The sequence below is a fragment of the Anolis sagrei genome, chromosome X, assembly GCF_037176765.1.
Source record: "Anolis sagrei isolate rAnoSag1 chromosome X, rAnoSag1.mat, whole genome shotgun sequence".
Classification (NCBI taxonomy): Eukaryota; Metazoa; Chordata; class Lepidosauria; order Squamata; family Dactyloidae; genus Anolis; species Anolis sagrei.
The window spans coordinates 24,584,284-24,601,601 of NC_090034.1; the positions used below are offsets into that span (position 1 = coordinate 24,584,284).

Here is a 17,318-nt window from a genome sequence, read left to right on the forward strand (position 1 = left end):
TCAGAAAAGTGCATTGGATAGACCACATCAGGTCTAGTTTCTGATACATAAAATATGCCACCCAGTAGTCTTTTGTGCATAGTCAGCCTCTCCCTTCCTGACACCTCCGATGCCTCGGCACTATAAGAGGGTTCCGTGAGATCGGTCACTCTTGCTGCATGGTTTCGAGGCAATGATGTAGTAATGGTGAGGCTGCGGACCATATTTTGTTCTTACGGACCACAGGTTAGGAACCACTGCCTTAGACAAAGACAATAGAAGACCACCAAGTATTTTGAAAGGTGCTTGTTTATATAAAGCAACGTATTCTTTTCAGTTTATAGGCCAGGTTTCCTGGCAATGGGATGGTCCACATATGGCACCCACCCTCAAACACTTAGTTTTTTGAAAGTTTTCTAATCTCCCATTACACTGTGTAACATGGTTTTTGTTTCTGGGTTATAAATGTCATTTCCGAATTGGTTCTATCAAAAAATTGGACAAATTTTATTAAACTGCAAAAACTGTTACAGCCTGCACATTGAAAGAGTAAAAAAGGTGGGAGGGACATCCTACTCTAGCACATTTTGCTCTAGTTTTCTAATGAATATCTCATCAAGTCTCAAGCAATTCAACCTAGTTTGTGGCACCCACAAAAATGAAGTTTCTGGAGTAGAACAGCTACTCTCAATGTAAGGACCCCACAATTAAACAGGAAAGAACACTTTCAAACCAGGAACAGAAACTTTTTCATATTTTGTTACATAGGGTTATATTGCACCTCTCCTACCACCTCATCACACTAGACGAAAAATCCACTTAAAATCTGGTTTCTGCCTCCTGCAGAATTCTGGGGTTTGTAGTTTAGGGAGGATCCTTTAACAGCCTCACTAACCAACCCCCCTGAATTCTGCAGGAAGCAGAAACCAGATTTTAAGTGGATTTTTTTTCTACTGTGATGAAGACGCTAGAGACTCCATAGAATCCCTTCCAACTCCAGTAATCCAGCACCATGGATGCAGTCCTATCTTTCTCCTTTTGGTACTGCATGACATGCTCGAAAACTAGTGAAAGAGAAGACATCCCTGATTGCTGCCTCAAAGATGAGACACCCCTCCTGTCTCATATATGACAGCATGTTTCTCCCCTTTTAGGATTTCATTTCAATCAACACAAATTAAAATAAAACTATTTCAAGAACATTTATTGAAGCACAGGGAAAGTACTGAAATGTAGGTCTTTATTCCAGCAAAACTGCCCATTCAACAGTATAAAAACATTAAAATCTGTATTAATGATTATAACTATAACCCTTTCCTTTTGAGGAAACCATGTGAATATAATTGGACTTTATTTAATTAAATAATTGCACCAACGTTAAGGAAGACACTAATTTAATCTGCAGTTTAAATATCAACTTTTTATCTAGAGAAACAAAGTGAACTTATTGTAAACCTCGTCACATTTAAATGGATATTTACCAATGTCTTATATCGAAGAGGAGAGTGACTGGACTGTACAAGCGGCACCAACCCGGTGGGCGTTTTGGTGATTTAAATCAATTAACAAAATGTTTCAGAGGGTATTACAACCCCATTGTAGCTGAGCTCTGAAAAATGGGCTTATTTGGATGAGGACAAGAATGGTTGTTGCCAGGAACTGCCTATATGTCTGAAGTTCCCCATTCTACTTCCACCTATAACCATCATTTTAGGGCAGTTATTCTCAACCTGTGGATCCCCAGATGTTTTGACCTTCAACTCCCAGAAATCCTAACAGCTAGTAAACTGGCTGGGGTTTTTGAGAGTTGTAGGCCAAAACCACTAGGCTGTTACTGAAACAGAACAAGATTTTAGTTAATTAATATGATTTAATGTTTTAAATGTATCTAATTATTGGATTTTATTATGTGTACATTGGGGGCATCGAATTGTTGCTGGCTGGAAGTCACCCTGAGTCCCCCCTCACCCCCCCCCCCCGGGGTTTGAGAAGGGTGGGGTACAAATATCTGGAATAAATAAATAAATAAAACACTTGGGGACCCACAGATTGAGAACCACTGTTTTAGGGCAAAATAGAAGCATTGCCACCAAGTGTAATACATCTCCCATTTCATAGGACTCGGTTGTGGACCTAGTTTCCAAAAGGTACCAAATCAAAAATGAGTTGTAGGTGACAGCACATTGTTGGCTGAATATGATGCACAATTCCAAATGTATCGAATCATTTCATTGCAAAATTTGGACAATGGCATTTTATAGACAAAGGATGCACATTCCTCTGCACTTCCCTCCCCCATCCCCTCGATTCCTGTAAAATAATTTCCGGATACATTCGGTACTTTTCGGAAACACAACTGTGGCCACAAAGAGGAAGTCATAACTACTAACCTACAGGAAAGTCCTTCATTAATAATAGAGTAGAGGGATGTAGGTAGCTCCCTTTTAGGGGAAGCAGCCATGTTGAAACGTGGCAATTTCAATAGAAATCATCTAGGTCTAACATGTTGGATCAGGCATGGACAAACTTTGGCCCTCCTTCCAAGTTTTTTGGACTTCAACTCCCACAATTCCTAACTGCCTCAGGCCCCTTCCTTTTCCCCCTCAGCCGCTTAAGCGAAAGCGGGGAAAAGGAAGGGGCCTGAGGCTGTTAGAAATTGTGGGAGTTGAAGTCCAAAACACTTGGAAGGAGAGACGAAACTTGCCCATGCCTGGGTTGGCTCATAGCAACTCACTCTTACAATTATGGTTACTTTTGTCCCTTTGTAGGACAAGGTGCAGGCTCAACAGTCGTAAATGTGAAGGTGTAACTCCTCATCTGAGGAAGAAATCAATTCCCAAATTACTTGTTCTTGGATTTACAATAGCAGCCTAAGATTTTTTTTCCTTTTTTAAATAGTGCAGTAGTGTATATAATCTAATAATTTCTCTGGATATTTACAATATCAAACAAAGGGAAGAGCTACTGGTGAGAAAAATCCGTAAGAAGAAGGATACAGGGAAAATCACAGACATGCAACAGGTTAGTTCAAGTGCTTCACCAAAGTCTTGCATAAGAGAATTTGGGGGGGGGGGGTGATCATTACTGTAAATGCAACATTTCCCTCCTGGGTTTGCTTCTAAGTGGCTCTTAAAGCAGGGAAAAAAACCCAGGGAAGACTAAACTATGGGTTCCCAGCAGCAGCAGCTAACAGTGAGGAATGACGTATTTAGCAAGTGGGCCGTTTCAGTTAGGTAAGATTTCATACTATCTTGATAAGACTTCTGTAATTCTGCAGCCGGGAGATTTAAAACATTCCATAAGCAGTGCCCAGGCATCACCTGAGGCTAAATCGTGGAGAATTTGGAGCATTTCGAAACACAAATATAAGGTCAGTGATGATAATTGCAATCATTTCAAAATAGGAGAGCCGAAATCGACAGGGTTATTGAGCAGATTTAAACCCATTTTAATACACATCTTCCCAGAAAGCATCGAGTGAAAGTAATAATTCAAATGAAAATAACCCAAGAGATGTCAGAATAAAATATATTTTGAAAAATACCCCCAAAAAATCCTTCATTAAGATGCTGCCTGGAGTCAAGACCTCACTGTTAGTTGCAAAGGGGCAAAGCTTATGCAAACACAACCCTTGACAATATGAACAAAGGATGAGGAACCATCATTAGAGTGTAGAGTGGAAACAAAACCCCACAAAGAAGGCAAACAGGAAGAGGAAACCATCCTTTTGCTAGCCTCTGTACCAGATCTCCATTTGTGTATTAACAGTTGGTATTCCTTCACTAACTGTGGCACCGTTGACATTTGAAATGTCTTGTTAAATGATCCTGCTATAGAGAGTGCATTTCTGTACAAAGCCATCATATGCAGAGTCTCCGTTTTTATCTTAAACTCACTTCTTGTTCTGATTGAGTGCCATTGGCTCCCACCAGAGTCGGGGGCTTCCCTGCTGGGGTCTCCATCGCTGTTTCCGTTGCCAGAGGCCCGCTCTGCTCTGCCGGCTCAGGACTTCCTTCTTGCCCAACTGGGGAAGCGCTGGGCCACCGCGGTTCTCCACGGTCCAAGTCATCAATGTGACTCACAGAGCTGGTCTCACTGAACGTGTCCGAGTTCCTCAAAGACCTCCTAAACCGCTTTTGTCCTGAGGACAAAACAACCAACATTTAGAAATTGGATACTCCACCCTTTAGCCCAATGGAGATTTCAAATCCTGTCTAAAATTTCTGCTGCTACTGAAGTGGAAGTTTACCAGCTGAAAACAGCAGAAAGTTCAAAATGTTTTTTCCTAGTAACAAGCAGGCACAGGAGGGGAGGCAGGACAGGCTGCTGAGAAAAAGCAGGCACAAATATGGATAAGGGCTGATGCCAAGGAGGGAACAAAGAAAGAGATAGAGAATTGGAGAAAATAGCCCGATTGTGAAGATTTTGACTATAAAACTAAGGTCTGTCTTAGTTTTGGGGTGGCACTTTTTTCCCTTTTGCTCACCCGGCAGGATGATTTGGCCAAATAAACCTGTTGAATGATCTCCTTGTTTTTTATATGTTGTTTGCCACTTTGAGTCCCGATCCAGGAAAAAAGCAAGACATTAATAATAATAATAATAATAATAATAATAATAATCGTCTTGCTTTATTATTATTATTATTATTATTATTATTATTATTACTATTATTATTATTATTATTATTATTATTATTATTATCTTTCCAGACCCATTCAAATGCTCCTCCAACTTTGGTTCTTACAAATAGTAAGGAGAGCTCAGGGAAGCAGCTCTTTCTACAAATGGGAGAAGGAAAGACTTACCAGGATACCTTTGCTTATTACGGCTTGAAGTCGGGGTTGGAGGTGGGGTGGTCCCACTGCCCTGTGCTTTAGAAGCGTATGTTGATTCTGTTGACTCTAAAGAACCTGCCAATGGAAATTGGGAGTCAAATGTGTCCACAGCTTTCATATTAGCATATTCATACACAAAATGAGACACTGCAAATTTGCAGAAGTGACACCACATTCAGTTTTAATGTAGAGACATACCATAGCAGGGCACTTATGAACCAACCTGGACATAGCATATTATTAGAGAATACAGAAATGCTGGACCACTCTAACAGCCACCATGTCAGACTACACAGAGAAGCCATTGAAATCCACAAGTATGTGGACAATTTCAACAGGAAGGAGGAAACCATTAAAATTAACAAAACCTGGTTATCTGTATTTTTTAAAAAAACTCTAAAATCAGAACAGTAAATAAAGAGCAACATTCAGAAAGCAGAGAATTCTAGACAGGAAATAATCAGGGCCAGCTAACACCTCCCAACAAAGGATTCCCCAGGGAGGAAGCAGTCAAGCCTTGAAGCTGCAAGGCTATTCAATGCTAATCAAGGTGGCCAATTGCAACATTCACACTTGCCTCAAGCAGACAAGAGTTCTTTCTCCCATCCTGGACATTATTCCACAGGTGTATAAACCCCACTTGCCTATTTTCCAACAGACCCCTTAACCTCTGAGGATACCTGCCATAGATGTGGGTAAAACATCAGGAGGGAATGCTGCTGGAGCCCAGAAAACTCATGAAAGCCTTCGACAACACATTAAGCCACTGCTCAAAATGAATACTATGGACCTGCTGAATCACATCTTATTGGTATTATGTATATATCTCAATCTTCTCCGCGAATTCAGCCGGCCACACAATTATGTTTGCTGTGGCTTCCTGGACTGACATTAGGGATCCCCTCACAGGTATAAACATCCTTGATATATGATAGTGCTACTTCTCCTCTGCCTTTCTTGTTTGGTCTATTTTTCAGAAAAAGGTTATATACCCCTCTCTGAATACATTCCTGCAGTGAACAATGCTTGAGTAGAGACATGGGAAGTAGCAGGGAGTCTTGGGAAGAAACATATACCAAGTGAGAAACCATAAAGAGGAGATTCTTTGGTGAACCCAAAAGGCCGGGGGGGGGGGGGGTCAAATTGGGACCCAGAGCCTCGGATTCCTCAATTGAAATAAGTATGTCCATAATTTTTGGCTCTAGCCCAACTCCCAGCTGAGCTGAAGGCCCTGGCAAATATTGACTAATATAATGCATATCCCAACAGGAGAGAAATTCTTTGCTCCTTCATTTCACTAATAGTTAAGAGAAAGAGCCCTGTTAAAACAGATTAAAAACATCCTTCTTGTTCCAGCGTCCTGCTTCCTACAATGAACTGCCCAATGCTTTCAAGACCAGCCCAGAATGTGAGCACAGAGGCCAAGTTACTAACAGGATGGATAACTCTCTTCCAGAATAACTCTACTAATGCACACTGAGCAGTGATTTTGCTGCTACTGGTTAAATAAAGCTGTCAAATAGCTTCCTACCCGCTGTCAGGTTAAATGTTTGTCCCTTCGGTGAAGCATGGAACGGGGAAAACCAGTTCAGCACAGAGCCAACTACAGGGATCTGTCGGAGCAGGCCCTAAAAAAAACAACACAACAACAAATGGGAATGCAAATTAAGCACCAAGGCTGCTGTAAGGAGGTAACTTCCTGAAATGACTACTCACCTCTTCCAAGAGCCTTTCCTCATTCGCTTTCTGCAGCTGAACCTGCGCTTCCTCTATGCCTTTCCGAACAACTTCGGTCATGTTTTCCAGCAGCTGATTCAATAAAGGGAAGAAAAAAAACCAGTTGGTGTTGACATGTGCTGCTTATATTTCTGGTTCTGACGATGCCACTGAAAAGAGGTCATTTTCTCTATTATTTGACAAAGTGCAAGGGAAAGGGGGTTGGGGTTTGGCTTGTTGCTTTGCATGGCCAAATGGAAGAGTTACACCTAAAAACAGAAGGTGAGTTCTATTTATAATTTGAGATTTGAATGGCCTGCCTATCTAAGCTAACAATGATGTTTCTATTGACATGGCAATTCTCTATGAAGACGACATTTTACAATTTGCAAATCTGGAGTAGTATAAACTACGAAACAGGCAGGAGAGTCAATCTTGCCACTGCAGTTATTCTGTAACCTTGCAGCTCCAGTGCGTACCCTTGAATTTTCTTCAATTTCACGGCCTGTTGCTGCAATAGTCTCAACAAGCTCAGAAACATCCAGATCCTCTGTGGCCATCCCAATATAAATACAGTTTTTCTCCCCTCCAAATTCTGGACCTGTAATAGGCAAAAATAAAAGAGTTAAGGCAAGTATTGATAGGTTTTCTATTTACTTCAGATATGTGTTTTCGAAGGCTTTAATGGCCAGGATCACTGAATTACTGTGAGTTTTCCAGGCTGTCTGGCCATGTTCCTGAAGCGTTCTCTCCTGACGTTTTGCCTGCATCTATGGCAGACATCCTCAGAGGTTGTGAGGTCTGCTGGAAACTAGGCAAGTGGGGTTTATATACCTGTGGAATAATGTTCAGGGTAGGAGAAAAAGCTCTTGTCTGTTTGAGGCAAATGTGAATGTTGCAATTGGCCACCTTGATTAGCATTCAATGGCCTTGCAGCTTCAAAGCCTGGATGGTTGCTGCCTGGGGGAATGCTTTGTTGGAAGGTGTTAGATATATCAGATATACAGGGTTAGTCAAAATGCATAGGCCAATAAGCCATTCAATTGAATGGCTTATTGGCCTATGCATTTTGACTAACCCTGTATTTTATGTCAGGATCAAAAATTAAAAATACAAATGCAATTTTATTTCTGGCTTTATAGAGAAAATGAATTACTATAGTTGGAAAATCTATGGAATGCTTCTAATGCAGAAAAGGAAGCTCCCCGACCCACACAGAGAAGTTTAATAGTAAATTACCTAAAGAAAACACCAGATCTGATTCTAGCTCGTTCAGTTTTTTCAGAAGTCCACTGTTAATCTTTTCTAAGTCTTTTTCTTGTTTGTCTTCATTCTGTCCCTCATACCTACATAGAAAGACCAGGGAAACAAACACTTTTTGCAATCATTTTAAAGAGAAAGCAAGGCACTTGTTTTTCAAGAAGAATTATCTGGTCTTTTAGACAGGCAGATTCCGTGTTAGGCAAAGAAACACTTGCTTAGGATCATGGAGCAGGAGGAGAGCTAGAGTATTAATTTATTTTTATTTACAGTATTTATATTCCACCCTTCTCACCCCAAAGGGGAATCAGAGCAGATCACAGAACACATATACGGCAAACATTCAATGCCATTCTACATTAACAATATAGACAACAGTACATAGATAGAGGTTTGTTTGTTTTTTTCCATGTCAGGAATGACTTGAGAAACTGCAAGTCGTTTCTGGTATGAGAGAATTGGCTGTCTGCAAGGATGTTGCCCAGGAGATGTCCAGATGTTTTACCATCCTGTGGGAGGCTTCTGTCATGTCCCTGCATGGGGAACTGGAGCTGACAGAGGGAGCTCATCCGCGCTCTCCCCAGACTTGAACCTCTGATCTGTTGGTCTCCAGTCCTGCTGGCACAACCCACTGCACCACCAGGGGCTCCTAGAGATAGAGGTATATAGGCTTTTCCCATCTTCGGCATTTTGGAGGTTGAGCTCAATTCTGGTCACAGGGGCTGGAGGGGCAGTGTTATTGCTCCATCCTCCATGCCGAAGAGCCCCGTTCACAGACTTTCTCTTCTTAATCAAATTGCCAGCATTTTTCTGGTATTTCCTTATTGTGTCATTAAAATACCTCCCCACTAGCTGTTTTCAACCTGCTAGGTGGGCAGTGAGCTGGGCTGAAGATCGGACACTCACCCTCGACCCCAGCTTCAAACTGCCAACCATTCAATTGGCAAGATTAATTGCAGCTGGTGGTTAACCAGCTGTGCTAAAGCTTATGATGTTTAAGAAAAAGTAAAGCATCAAATCAAGCCTAATCAATTTCTCTAGCAAGTGGGAGGTTTAAAAATTAGCTTAGCAGGTGTTAGTTTAGAATGCGTATAGGTTGCATGTTGTAGAGCCGGCATGGGCAAACTTTGGCCCTCCAGGTGTTTTGGACTTCAACTCCCACAACTGCTAACAGCTGGTACTCTTTTAGGAATTGTGGGAGTTGAAGTCCAAAACACTTGGGAGAGCCGAAGTTTGCCCATGCCTGTTGTAACCAAAGATGTATTCATTATTTTTTCCCTTCAGTCTAGGCACTTTGTTTGTAATTCTCCTTAATAAAAATATGCCATTTTAAAACTTTGAATGTGCAGACAGCAACAAAGTTTTGGCAGCTTAATAAACTTTTTCCATGTTTTTGAGATAGAACCAATTAGGAAATGACATTGATAACCCAGGGTCAAAAATCACAGTGTTGCACAGATTAGGATTTCAGGACTAGAACGTATCCAGAAAAGGATGATCCAAATAATCCAAGGCTTGGAAGTCAAGAATCCCTCTGAGCAATGGCTGACGGACCTTGGGGTGTTTAGCTTGGAGGAGAGAAGGCTGAGAGAAGAGATGAGAGCCATATTTAAATCTTGAGGAGAAAGTGGTGGGTTTTTTCTGCTGCTCTGGAGACTGGGACAACGGAGCCATGCATTTCCTGCCAGTCCCATTCTCATCTTCATCCTCTTAAAAGACCTGGAGAGACTTGCTCACCTGATGACTCCAAGTCCAGGCCAGCTGAGATCTTCAACAAAAGTCAGGCTGGTGGTCCTTCTCACTTCTTGCTCAAATTCATCTCTTAGCTGCAGGGTGCAGGTCAGCACCGGGACCTTCATTTTCAAGCAGTCCACCAGCTGGTCGACATCTTGCACTTCTGTTCCTAAAACTGAAGAACTTGGATGCATTAGCATTAAAAGTTGCACAAAGGCAGAGCATTGCGCTGAGTATTTGAAAGCCTCTCAAATCATTAGGCAGCCATAAGATGCTAAAAAACCGAACCATTATGGGTTTTTTTCTGCGCGCACACGTTAACCTCACATATGGGCACCAAGAAACAACAAATGATGATGATAATAATAATAATAATAATAATAATAATAATAATAACGCAGACTGTGCAAGGAAGCTGATGAAACCATGGATCATATCCTCAGTTATTGCAAGAAAATCGCACAGACGGACTACAAACAGAGGAACAACTCTGTGGCCCAAATTATTCACTGGAACTTATGTCACAAGTACCACCTACCAGCAGTATAGAATTGGTGGGATCATAAACTTACAAAGGTCATGGAAAATGAACATGCAAAAATACTGTGGGACTTTCGAATCCAGACTCACAAAGTTTTGGAACACAATACACCAGACATCACGATTGTTGTGGAAAAGAAAAAAGTCTGGATTATTGATGTCACCATACTGGGTGACAGTCGCATTGAGGAAAAACAACAGGAAAAACTCAGCCACTATCAAGACCTCAAAATCGTACTGCAAAGGCTCTGGCATAAACCAGTACCGGTGGTCCCAGTGGTAATGGGCACACTGGGTGCCATGCCAAAAGATCTCAGCCGGCATTTGGAAACAATAAACATTGACAAAATCATGATCTGTCAACTGCAAAAGGCCATCTTACTTGGATCTGCACGCATCATTCGAAAATACATCACACAGTCCTAGACGCTTGGGAAGTCTTCGACTTGTGATTTTGTGATACGAAATCCAGCATATAGATCTCGTTTGCTGTGACATACTGTGCTTTTGTGTCAATAATAATAATTATTATTTATTTATATTCTGCCTTATCTCCCCGAGGGCACAAGTGGATTACAGTATACATACAAACACTAACACAGGTAAAACATTCAATGCCTGGACCTGGATACGAGACAGAAATTCACAGACAAAAACAAAGGCTTCCCCTTTCACCTCCGGCTTCTGGAGGTAGTGCTCTGGGGGAGATATTAATTTCAATTTCCAAGCTGAGGAGCCTGTGTTGTCCATAGACACTTCTTGTTTGCCTTCCCGCTGAGGTGGTACCTACTGATCTACTCACATTTGGATGTTTTCAAACTACTAGGTTGGCAGGAGTTGGAGCTAACAGTGAGAGCTCACCCCAACTCACGGATTTGAACTGCCAACTTTCAGATTAACAAGTTCTCTACCAGCCACTTAAGTAAGTTAACAAAGAATGCATAGGGGAAAGTAATACTCTGAGATTATGCAGTAATTTGAATCCTGTTTCAATGGCATAAAAACACCTTTGTACACATCAGAAGGCATACTGATTTAATGAGGATTTTCAAGGCAGCAATATATCTCACATTTAAGTATTTTAATCCTTACAAAACAAGTGGCACAATTACCTGCAGAAGTCATTAACGGGCTAAAACGCACACAGGTGCCTTCATCCTCCAGTTCCACAATGTCGACCCCACTGGCAGGCACCAACTGGGCCAACTGGTCTCCCAGCTGAAGAGACAAGCAAAGGTTGAAGGATCCCCCATTCTTTGTAACTTAATCTGCTCTCTATTCTTAAATATAGGCAGTCCTCAACTGACGAACAAGAGAGGGTCTGTATGTTTGGATCAAATAAGGAAGGGTAAAGACCACTGTGGTGTTTCCTTTGCTATCTGTACCCCTCCCTGTTCAGAAGATGTCACTCAAATTTCTGTCCCTGCGATAATTTGGCTTGTTGTAGAAAAAAGGACTGGGGATAAAACTTCAGAGTTTTATCTTTTCCCCATGATAAGTCTTTCAGGAGTGGATTTCCCTTCCTTACAAGGGGAGATTTCTCTCGCTTCCCCATTCTTAACTAGGAATCATTTGTAAGCTGGAAGTCTGTATGTTGAAGACTACCTGTATAGGCTTTTTCATCTACATAATTCAGGTTTCTTAGTTCTTCTAATACTCACTGAGTAGTTCCAATTGTTGTGAAACTATTTGTTGCTGAGACACAGTCATGGAAGTGTTGTTTTAATCATGTGGTATATGTTTTAATAATGTGTCATTTCTTGTTTGAACAATGTTGTACCCTGCTTATGATCACTATTGTTCGGTCTGGCAATTACCGACTGAGAGAATCCAAAATGGGCCAATTACAAGAGGTAACGTTACACATGGGACAAGAACATGTATATTTCCCTGCTTATGGGCTAGAACAAGTGGGACAATTCTTCATTTCACGTGTTCAGAACTACACATTGCTTTTTTACAAGTTGTTGGTATGGTTATTTATACCCTGCTTTTTCTCTCGAAGAAGACTCAAAGCTGCTTACAGTAGAGCCAATACAAAAGAATTCAAACCCTAAGCAATGGCAAAACCAATGAACTTTAGAGATCAACACAGTCAGCACTCTTGCAAATAATCAGTACATTCTGAGCTAAGCAAAAATTGCTTTCTGTCAATGGGCCAAATTAGATTTCAGAGACATTCTCAGAAGCTATTTTTATTGGTAGATAGGGCCAAAGGCAAAAGCTTGTGAGCAAAAGCTGTGACATATTCTCGTTTAATAATTTGGAGATCAGTGTTTGTTTGCATGGTTTCAGCCTGCTAACAGGTTGTGCATCTAGGAATAGGAAAAAAAATGTGCCCTGACAGAATAACCAATTGAAGTTGAAGTTCAACAAAGCCAGGTGGCTACATTTTGCCAAGTTTGGAAAACAGCAAGTAACATTAGTACCTACCCACTGATTAAAAGTATCACAGATATATCTCTCATTTCCAGTCATTGGAGGTATTTGTGTAGTTTGTAACATGTGATCTGAATCTGAAGCAAAAGGGAAACAGATTATAGCACAGGAAAATCCATGTCGCACACAGGAGGGCACAGCTTCAACCTCTCCCTTTGAATCTATAGAGAACATTTTAACATCACATGGTATGATGTTCAGGTATGTCATTATGAACTTAGATTTGGAAAAGCTTGGCTATGACACAGTATTTTAAACACGTGCCCTGTGTTTAATCTCTGTTCTGTGTATTTTAATATGTATTTTATAGAAATACTTTTAATGTGTATCCTTTATGGAAATATGTTTTAATATGTGTATTTATAGAACTTTGATGATGTTTATGTTTTTAATTATGCTGTAACCTGCATCAAGCCAAGAGGAGAGGTGGGTAAGATATAAAATTATAATAATAATAATCATCATCATCATCATTCTTTAATAATATCACCGAAGCAGTGTGGTCACAGCTGCCCGTTTTTGGTCTAAGACTATTTAGCTGCTTGTGATCCCTTTATTTTATCAGTTTTAAACTTATTTATGCAATGCAATGCTTTTGACATGAAATAAACAAAATGAAAATAACAGATTCCCTCAAATAACAGAAGCATTTCTATGTAACACATATAAGTCAGTATTAATAACTAAAACTCAGCATTAAGGGAGTTGTTTACTCAGGAAGGTGCCAAATGTGATTACACGCAATTTTCTCTATACAATACTCACCTTTATGCGGATATTCTGGGGAAAATTTGAAAACCACCACAGGAGAGCTAAGTTCATCTTCAACCTTAAAAATGAAATTGGGGGGGGGGAATAAAACTTACATTCCAAAAATACTGGGAGAAGATCTTAATGCTCCATACAGAACAAAGCAAACTCCTTAATGAGCCTTGGGAAAAGCTATAACTCTCCAGGCAACACCATATCCTCAACTACTAGTAGTGGTGACCCAAAAACATCTGGATCAAATCTATCCATAAAACCAGAAAACTGTACCACTGCCACTAATGCCAGATAATAATTTCTCTCATCACGAAATGAGAAAAAGAACAGCCAAATGCACACAATATTCATGCAGTCAAAGAACTGTTAAAATGTCTCAACCGCAGCTTTGCACTTTCGGCTCAGAACATTTATATCCCTGTTTGTTTGTGCTTCTTCGCTTCTGTTGTGAGAGAATTAGCCGTCTGCAAGGACATTGCCCAGGGGATGCCCAGATGTTTTACTATCCCTGTGGGAGGCTTCTCTCATGTCCTCACATGGGGAGCTGGAGCTGACAGAGGGAGCTAATCCCCCCTGACCTGTTGGTCTTCTGTCCAGCTGGCACAAAGATTTAACTCACTGTGCCACCACAGGCTCTCACACCAGAAGCAACTTGCAGTTTCTCAAGCTGCTCCTGACGCGAAAAAAAAATTGTGCTGAGATTGATTTTAATTTCTTTTCTTTTCCTTATTATTATTTTATTTAGAATTTGCCACTGTGTCACGTGTGTATTTGTATGATCATTTCTTCTTACTGAAACAGTAAAAAAACAAACAAACAAACTTCTCTTATAAATAGCTCATCCGCCTGGAATAAATCCCAATGTCATTTAAATAAGGCAGTTAACAGCATGTCAAATTATTAAAGATTCAGCTTCAATATGGATTAAAAAAAAAAAACTTACCGAGGTTTTAATGAAATCCTGGTTCTTCAAGTTTTCCAACAGTCTTTGACTCTAAAAATTAAGAGGGAAAACGGGAAGGGGAGAAGATTTTTTCTAAGCAAACAGAATAAAGATGGTAAATGTAATTGTCACAAGAATTATTTGGAAGGGGTTTGTTGCTGTTTCCTTGTGAGTTGCCCAAGACCTCCCAATGGGTTTGAACTATGATTCCTCAGAACACAACTTCAACACTCAAACCATTATGCTAATTCTTGTCATTACTGAGAAATACATTAATGTCACAAAGTCATCAAAAATATCAGGCAACAAAGATGGCACAAAAACCCTGGACGTCAGCAGCTTCTTACCAACTGAGATGCATGCTTTATCCTTTCAACAATCCCGTTGTGTCCAAGATATTGCAAGGAGAGCCATAGGGGCAGAGCACGGAGCTTGTCCACTGCCTGGCTGGAGGTCAGGCCTGCTGCTAAAGACTGCAAGAAGCATGAATTATAGCACAATTGTATCATCATCAATGGACATAACTTCTTTTAATTTGGTCAATATTTTTGTATTCTGTTTTATGCCTAATATTCAGGATGTATTACAGCTCATGAAAAAAGAAGGAACAAAAACCAACCAAACAGTACCAGTATATGAAGAATTTAGATAACCCTTCTTCCTATTTAATAATGGCCACCAAAAGCAGTGCCAAACAAATAAGCTGGACTTTAACAGGTTTCTAATAGTTTTGATGGTTGTAATTATGCATTTTAACAAGTCCCATATTTAATTCTACTTAATGTTTAGATAGTTTAGGCTTATATATAGAGAGAGGGGGGGAGAGGGGGGGTAGTGCAATTTAAATTTTTAGTCGCTTTGAGTCTTGTTGAGTGAAAATGCGTATGTGTGTGTGTGACTGGGGCCCCCACTTCCACAAACATTTTTAACCCGCAGTGCTGAGGAGCCACCAAAAGTCCTCCCTCCAATGACATTTCAGGTTATAGCGAGCACCATGAACAAGCAATCCCTGCCAATGTCCTCCCCAAACACCTTACTGTCCACCACCCAAGGAAAGCTTTCATTTAGGGACAATCTTATCCAGTGTTACTTGGGTAGCCACCTCCTGCATCCTAAATCTGGACATAACAGTGACCCTATATTTTGACTTAAACTTTGCCATCTTCCACATATCTAACAGTATTTTCTGTGCATAGGAAACATTCAACGAGCTGCTTCTGTTTAAAGCAGCTGAGTCAACTTCGATCCTCCCACCAGCTGTTAGGAATTGTGAGAGTTCAAAACACCTGGAAGGAAGGCCAAAGTTGGTCCATGCCTGTTTTAAAGTAAGGAGTTCTCATTCGCTGACCTGCTAAGAGGAGTCCCACAGTAAGCACAAGCTTTCTTCAAATTAACGAGAAAATCCTTGCTCGTTAAGCATCTCTGCTTGTGCCCTGGACCTTTCAAGGGGGCTTGGAATAAGTGGCAAGCGTATCTTCAAAGGACGAAGGCTTACCAAAGACGGATCCTCGTGTCTGTAAAGCGTCACTGCGGGTACAGCCGGGAGACCCAGCCAGGGCCCTAAAGTCAGGGTCATGCTGTCACATTTCGTGGCTGTCTACAGGGCAGAAAGTAGCTTTAGTGTTTCGGTCCACTCAAAACAAGAAATGCTAATACTCAAGCTTCTAATGAAATAAGAGATGGGAGGGATGTTCCAACACATGGACCTCTAAATGCTGTTAAGAGTGAAGCTCCCACAAACTTTGGCTACTGACTTTGATGGTTGGAGCTGCGGTCCAACAATGTCCAGAAGGCCACAAATGGCCTGTCTCTGCTTGATGGAGACACAGGGGGTGTCTAGGAATGACATGAACATTTGCCTAAAAAGCATAAAGGCCTAATAAAGAGGCATACAGAAGTACATGCCCCTTTTCTAGAAGTAACTCCAAACCAGAGCCTGACTGCAAACCAGGTTAAAAACAATGCCCATTACATGATGATAAGAGAAACAATGAACCACAATTAAAAGCACCGGGATTGTGGCGCAGCTGGCTGAGTGACAGCTGCATTAAGATCACTCTGACCAAAAGGTCATGAGTTCGAAGCCAGCCCGGGTTGGAGTGGGTTTCCAACCGTGTGTAGCCTGTTGTCAACCTTTGCAACCCGAAAGACAGTTGCATCTGTCAAATAGGAAAATAAGTGTGGGGAGGCTAAATTAACTGATTTATGAGGCCATAAAGAAGACTCCAGCAAAGCATTCCAGGGGAAGCATGTGGGGAATGTGGAAGTGCTTCATCAGCGTCACAGATGGACGATGAAAGCGACAGCTCCCCTGGCGGCCAGTTAAATAGCCTCTGTATATGTCTGTATATGTTTGTATGTCAAAAATTGGCATTGAATGTTTGCCATATATGTGTACACTGTAATCCGCCCTGAGTCTCCTGCGGGGTGAGAAGGGCGGAATATAAAAGCTGTAAATAAATAATAATAAATAAATAAATTGAGTTCATTCCAGTGTGTCAGATGGGTATGTGAAGGTAAACCCAATTGTGGGGAATTGCTCTTCCATGCCATTCCGAGAATTACAATTTGCTACATTCAGACAGAACTGCGAACTGTTGTTTGTTGCAAACTGTCATCAGAAGCTGCTCTTCTCTACATGTGAAGAGAGGTGGAAGTTCAAAAGTCAGATAGCCATTCCTGCTTGAACTTTAGCATCAAAAAAGTAAAGGTTTCCCCTGACATTAAGTCTAGTCGTGTTTGACTCTGCAGGGTGGTGCTAATCTCCATTTCGAAGTTGAAGAGCTGGGGTAGTCCGTAGACATCTCCAAGGTCATGACTGCATGGAGGTCCATTACCTTTCCACAGAAGTGGTACCTACTGATCTACTCACATCTGCATGTTTTCAAACCGCTCACCCCACTCCCCGGATTTGAGCCGCCAACCTTTCAGTCAGCAAGTTCAGCAGCTCAGCAGTTTAACCTGCTGCACCACCAGGGGAATGTCAAAGTGACCCATTATTCACAGAACGTGCTGTTCATGTGATGTCTGGATTACTTGAATACCACATAAATATCCCAAAAATATGCTAACATTTTTTCTTAGCATAGCACTGATTCTTCTCAG

At 41.1% G+C, this 17,318-nt stretch overlaps 1 protein-coding gene across 1 annotated transcript in view; it reads right to left on the bottom strand.

Moving 5' to 3' along the window:
- Nucleotides 1-1,162: 1,162 nt before the first annotated feature.
- The window catches only part of PDXDC1 (pyridoxal dependent decarboxylase domain containing 1), a 36,938-nt gene continuing 20,782 nt past the window's right edge, over nucleotides 1,163-17,318 (bottom strand). The window contains exons 11-23 of the mRNA XM_060786336.2: nucleotides 15,709-15,810; nucleotides 14,561-14,686; nucleotides 14,214-14,264; nucleotides 13,271-13,334; nucleotides 12,500-12,582; nucleotides 11,179-11,284; nucleotides 9,530-9,701; nucleotides 7,772-7,878; nucleotides 7,012-7,133; nucleotides 6,533-6,625; nucleotides 6,348-6,444; nucleotides 4,787-4,891; nucleotides 1,163-4,120 (exon numbers count right to left, since the gene is read on the bottom strand). Of these exons, the coding sequence (XP_060642319.2) occupies nucleotides 3,861-4,120; nucleotides 4,787-4,891; nucleotides 6,348-6,444; nucleotides 6,533-6,625; nucleotides 7,012-7,133; nucleotides 7,772-7,878; nucleotides 9,530-9,701; nucleotides 11,179-11,284; nucleotides 12,500-12,582; nucleotides 13,271-13,334; nucleotides 14,214-14,264; nucleotides 14,561-14,686; nucleotides 15,709-15,810 (1,488 nt within the window). The 3' untranslated portion in view covers nucleotides 1,163-3,860. The remainder of the gene's footprint in view (nucleotides 4,121-4,786; nucleotides 4,892-6,347; nucleotides 6,445-6,532; nucleotides 6,626-7,011; nucleotides 7,134-7,771; nucleotides 7,879-9,529; nucleotides 9,702-11,178; nucleotides 11,285-12,499; nucleotides 12,583-13,270; nucleotides 13,335-14,213; nucleotides 14,265-14,560; nucleotides 14,687-15,708; nucleotides 15,811-17,318) is intronic.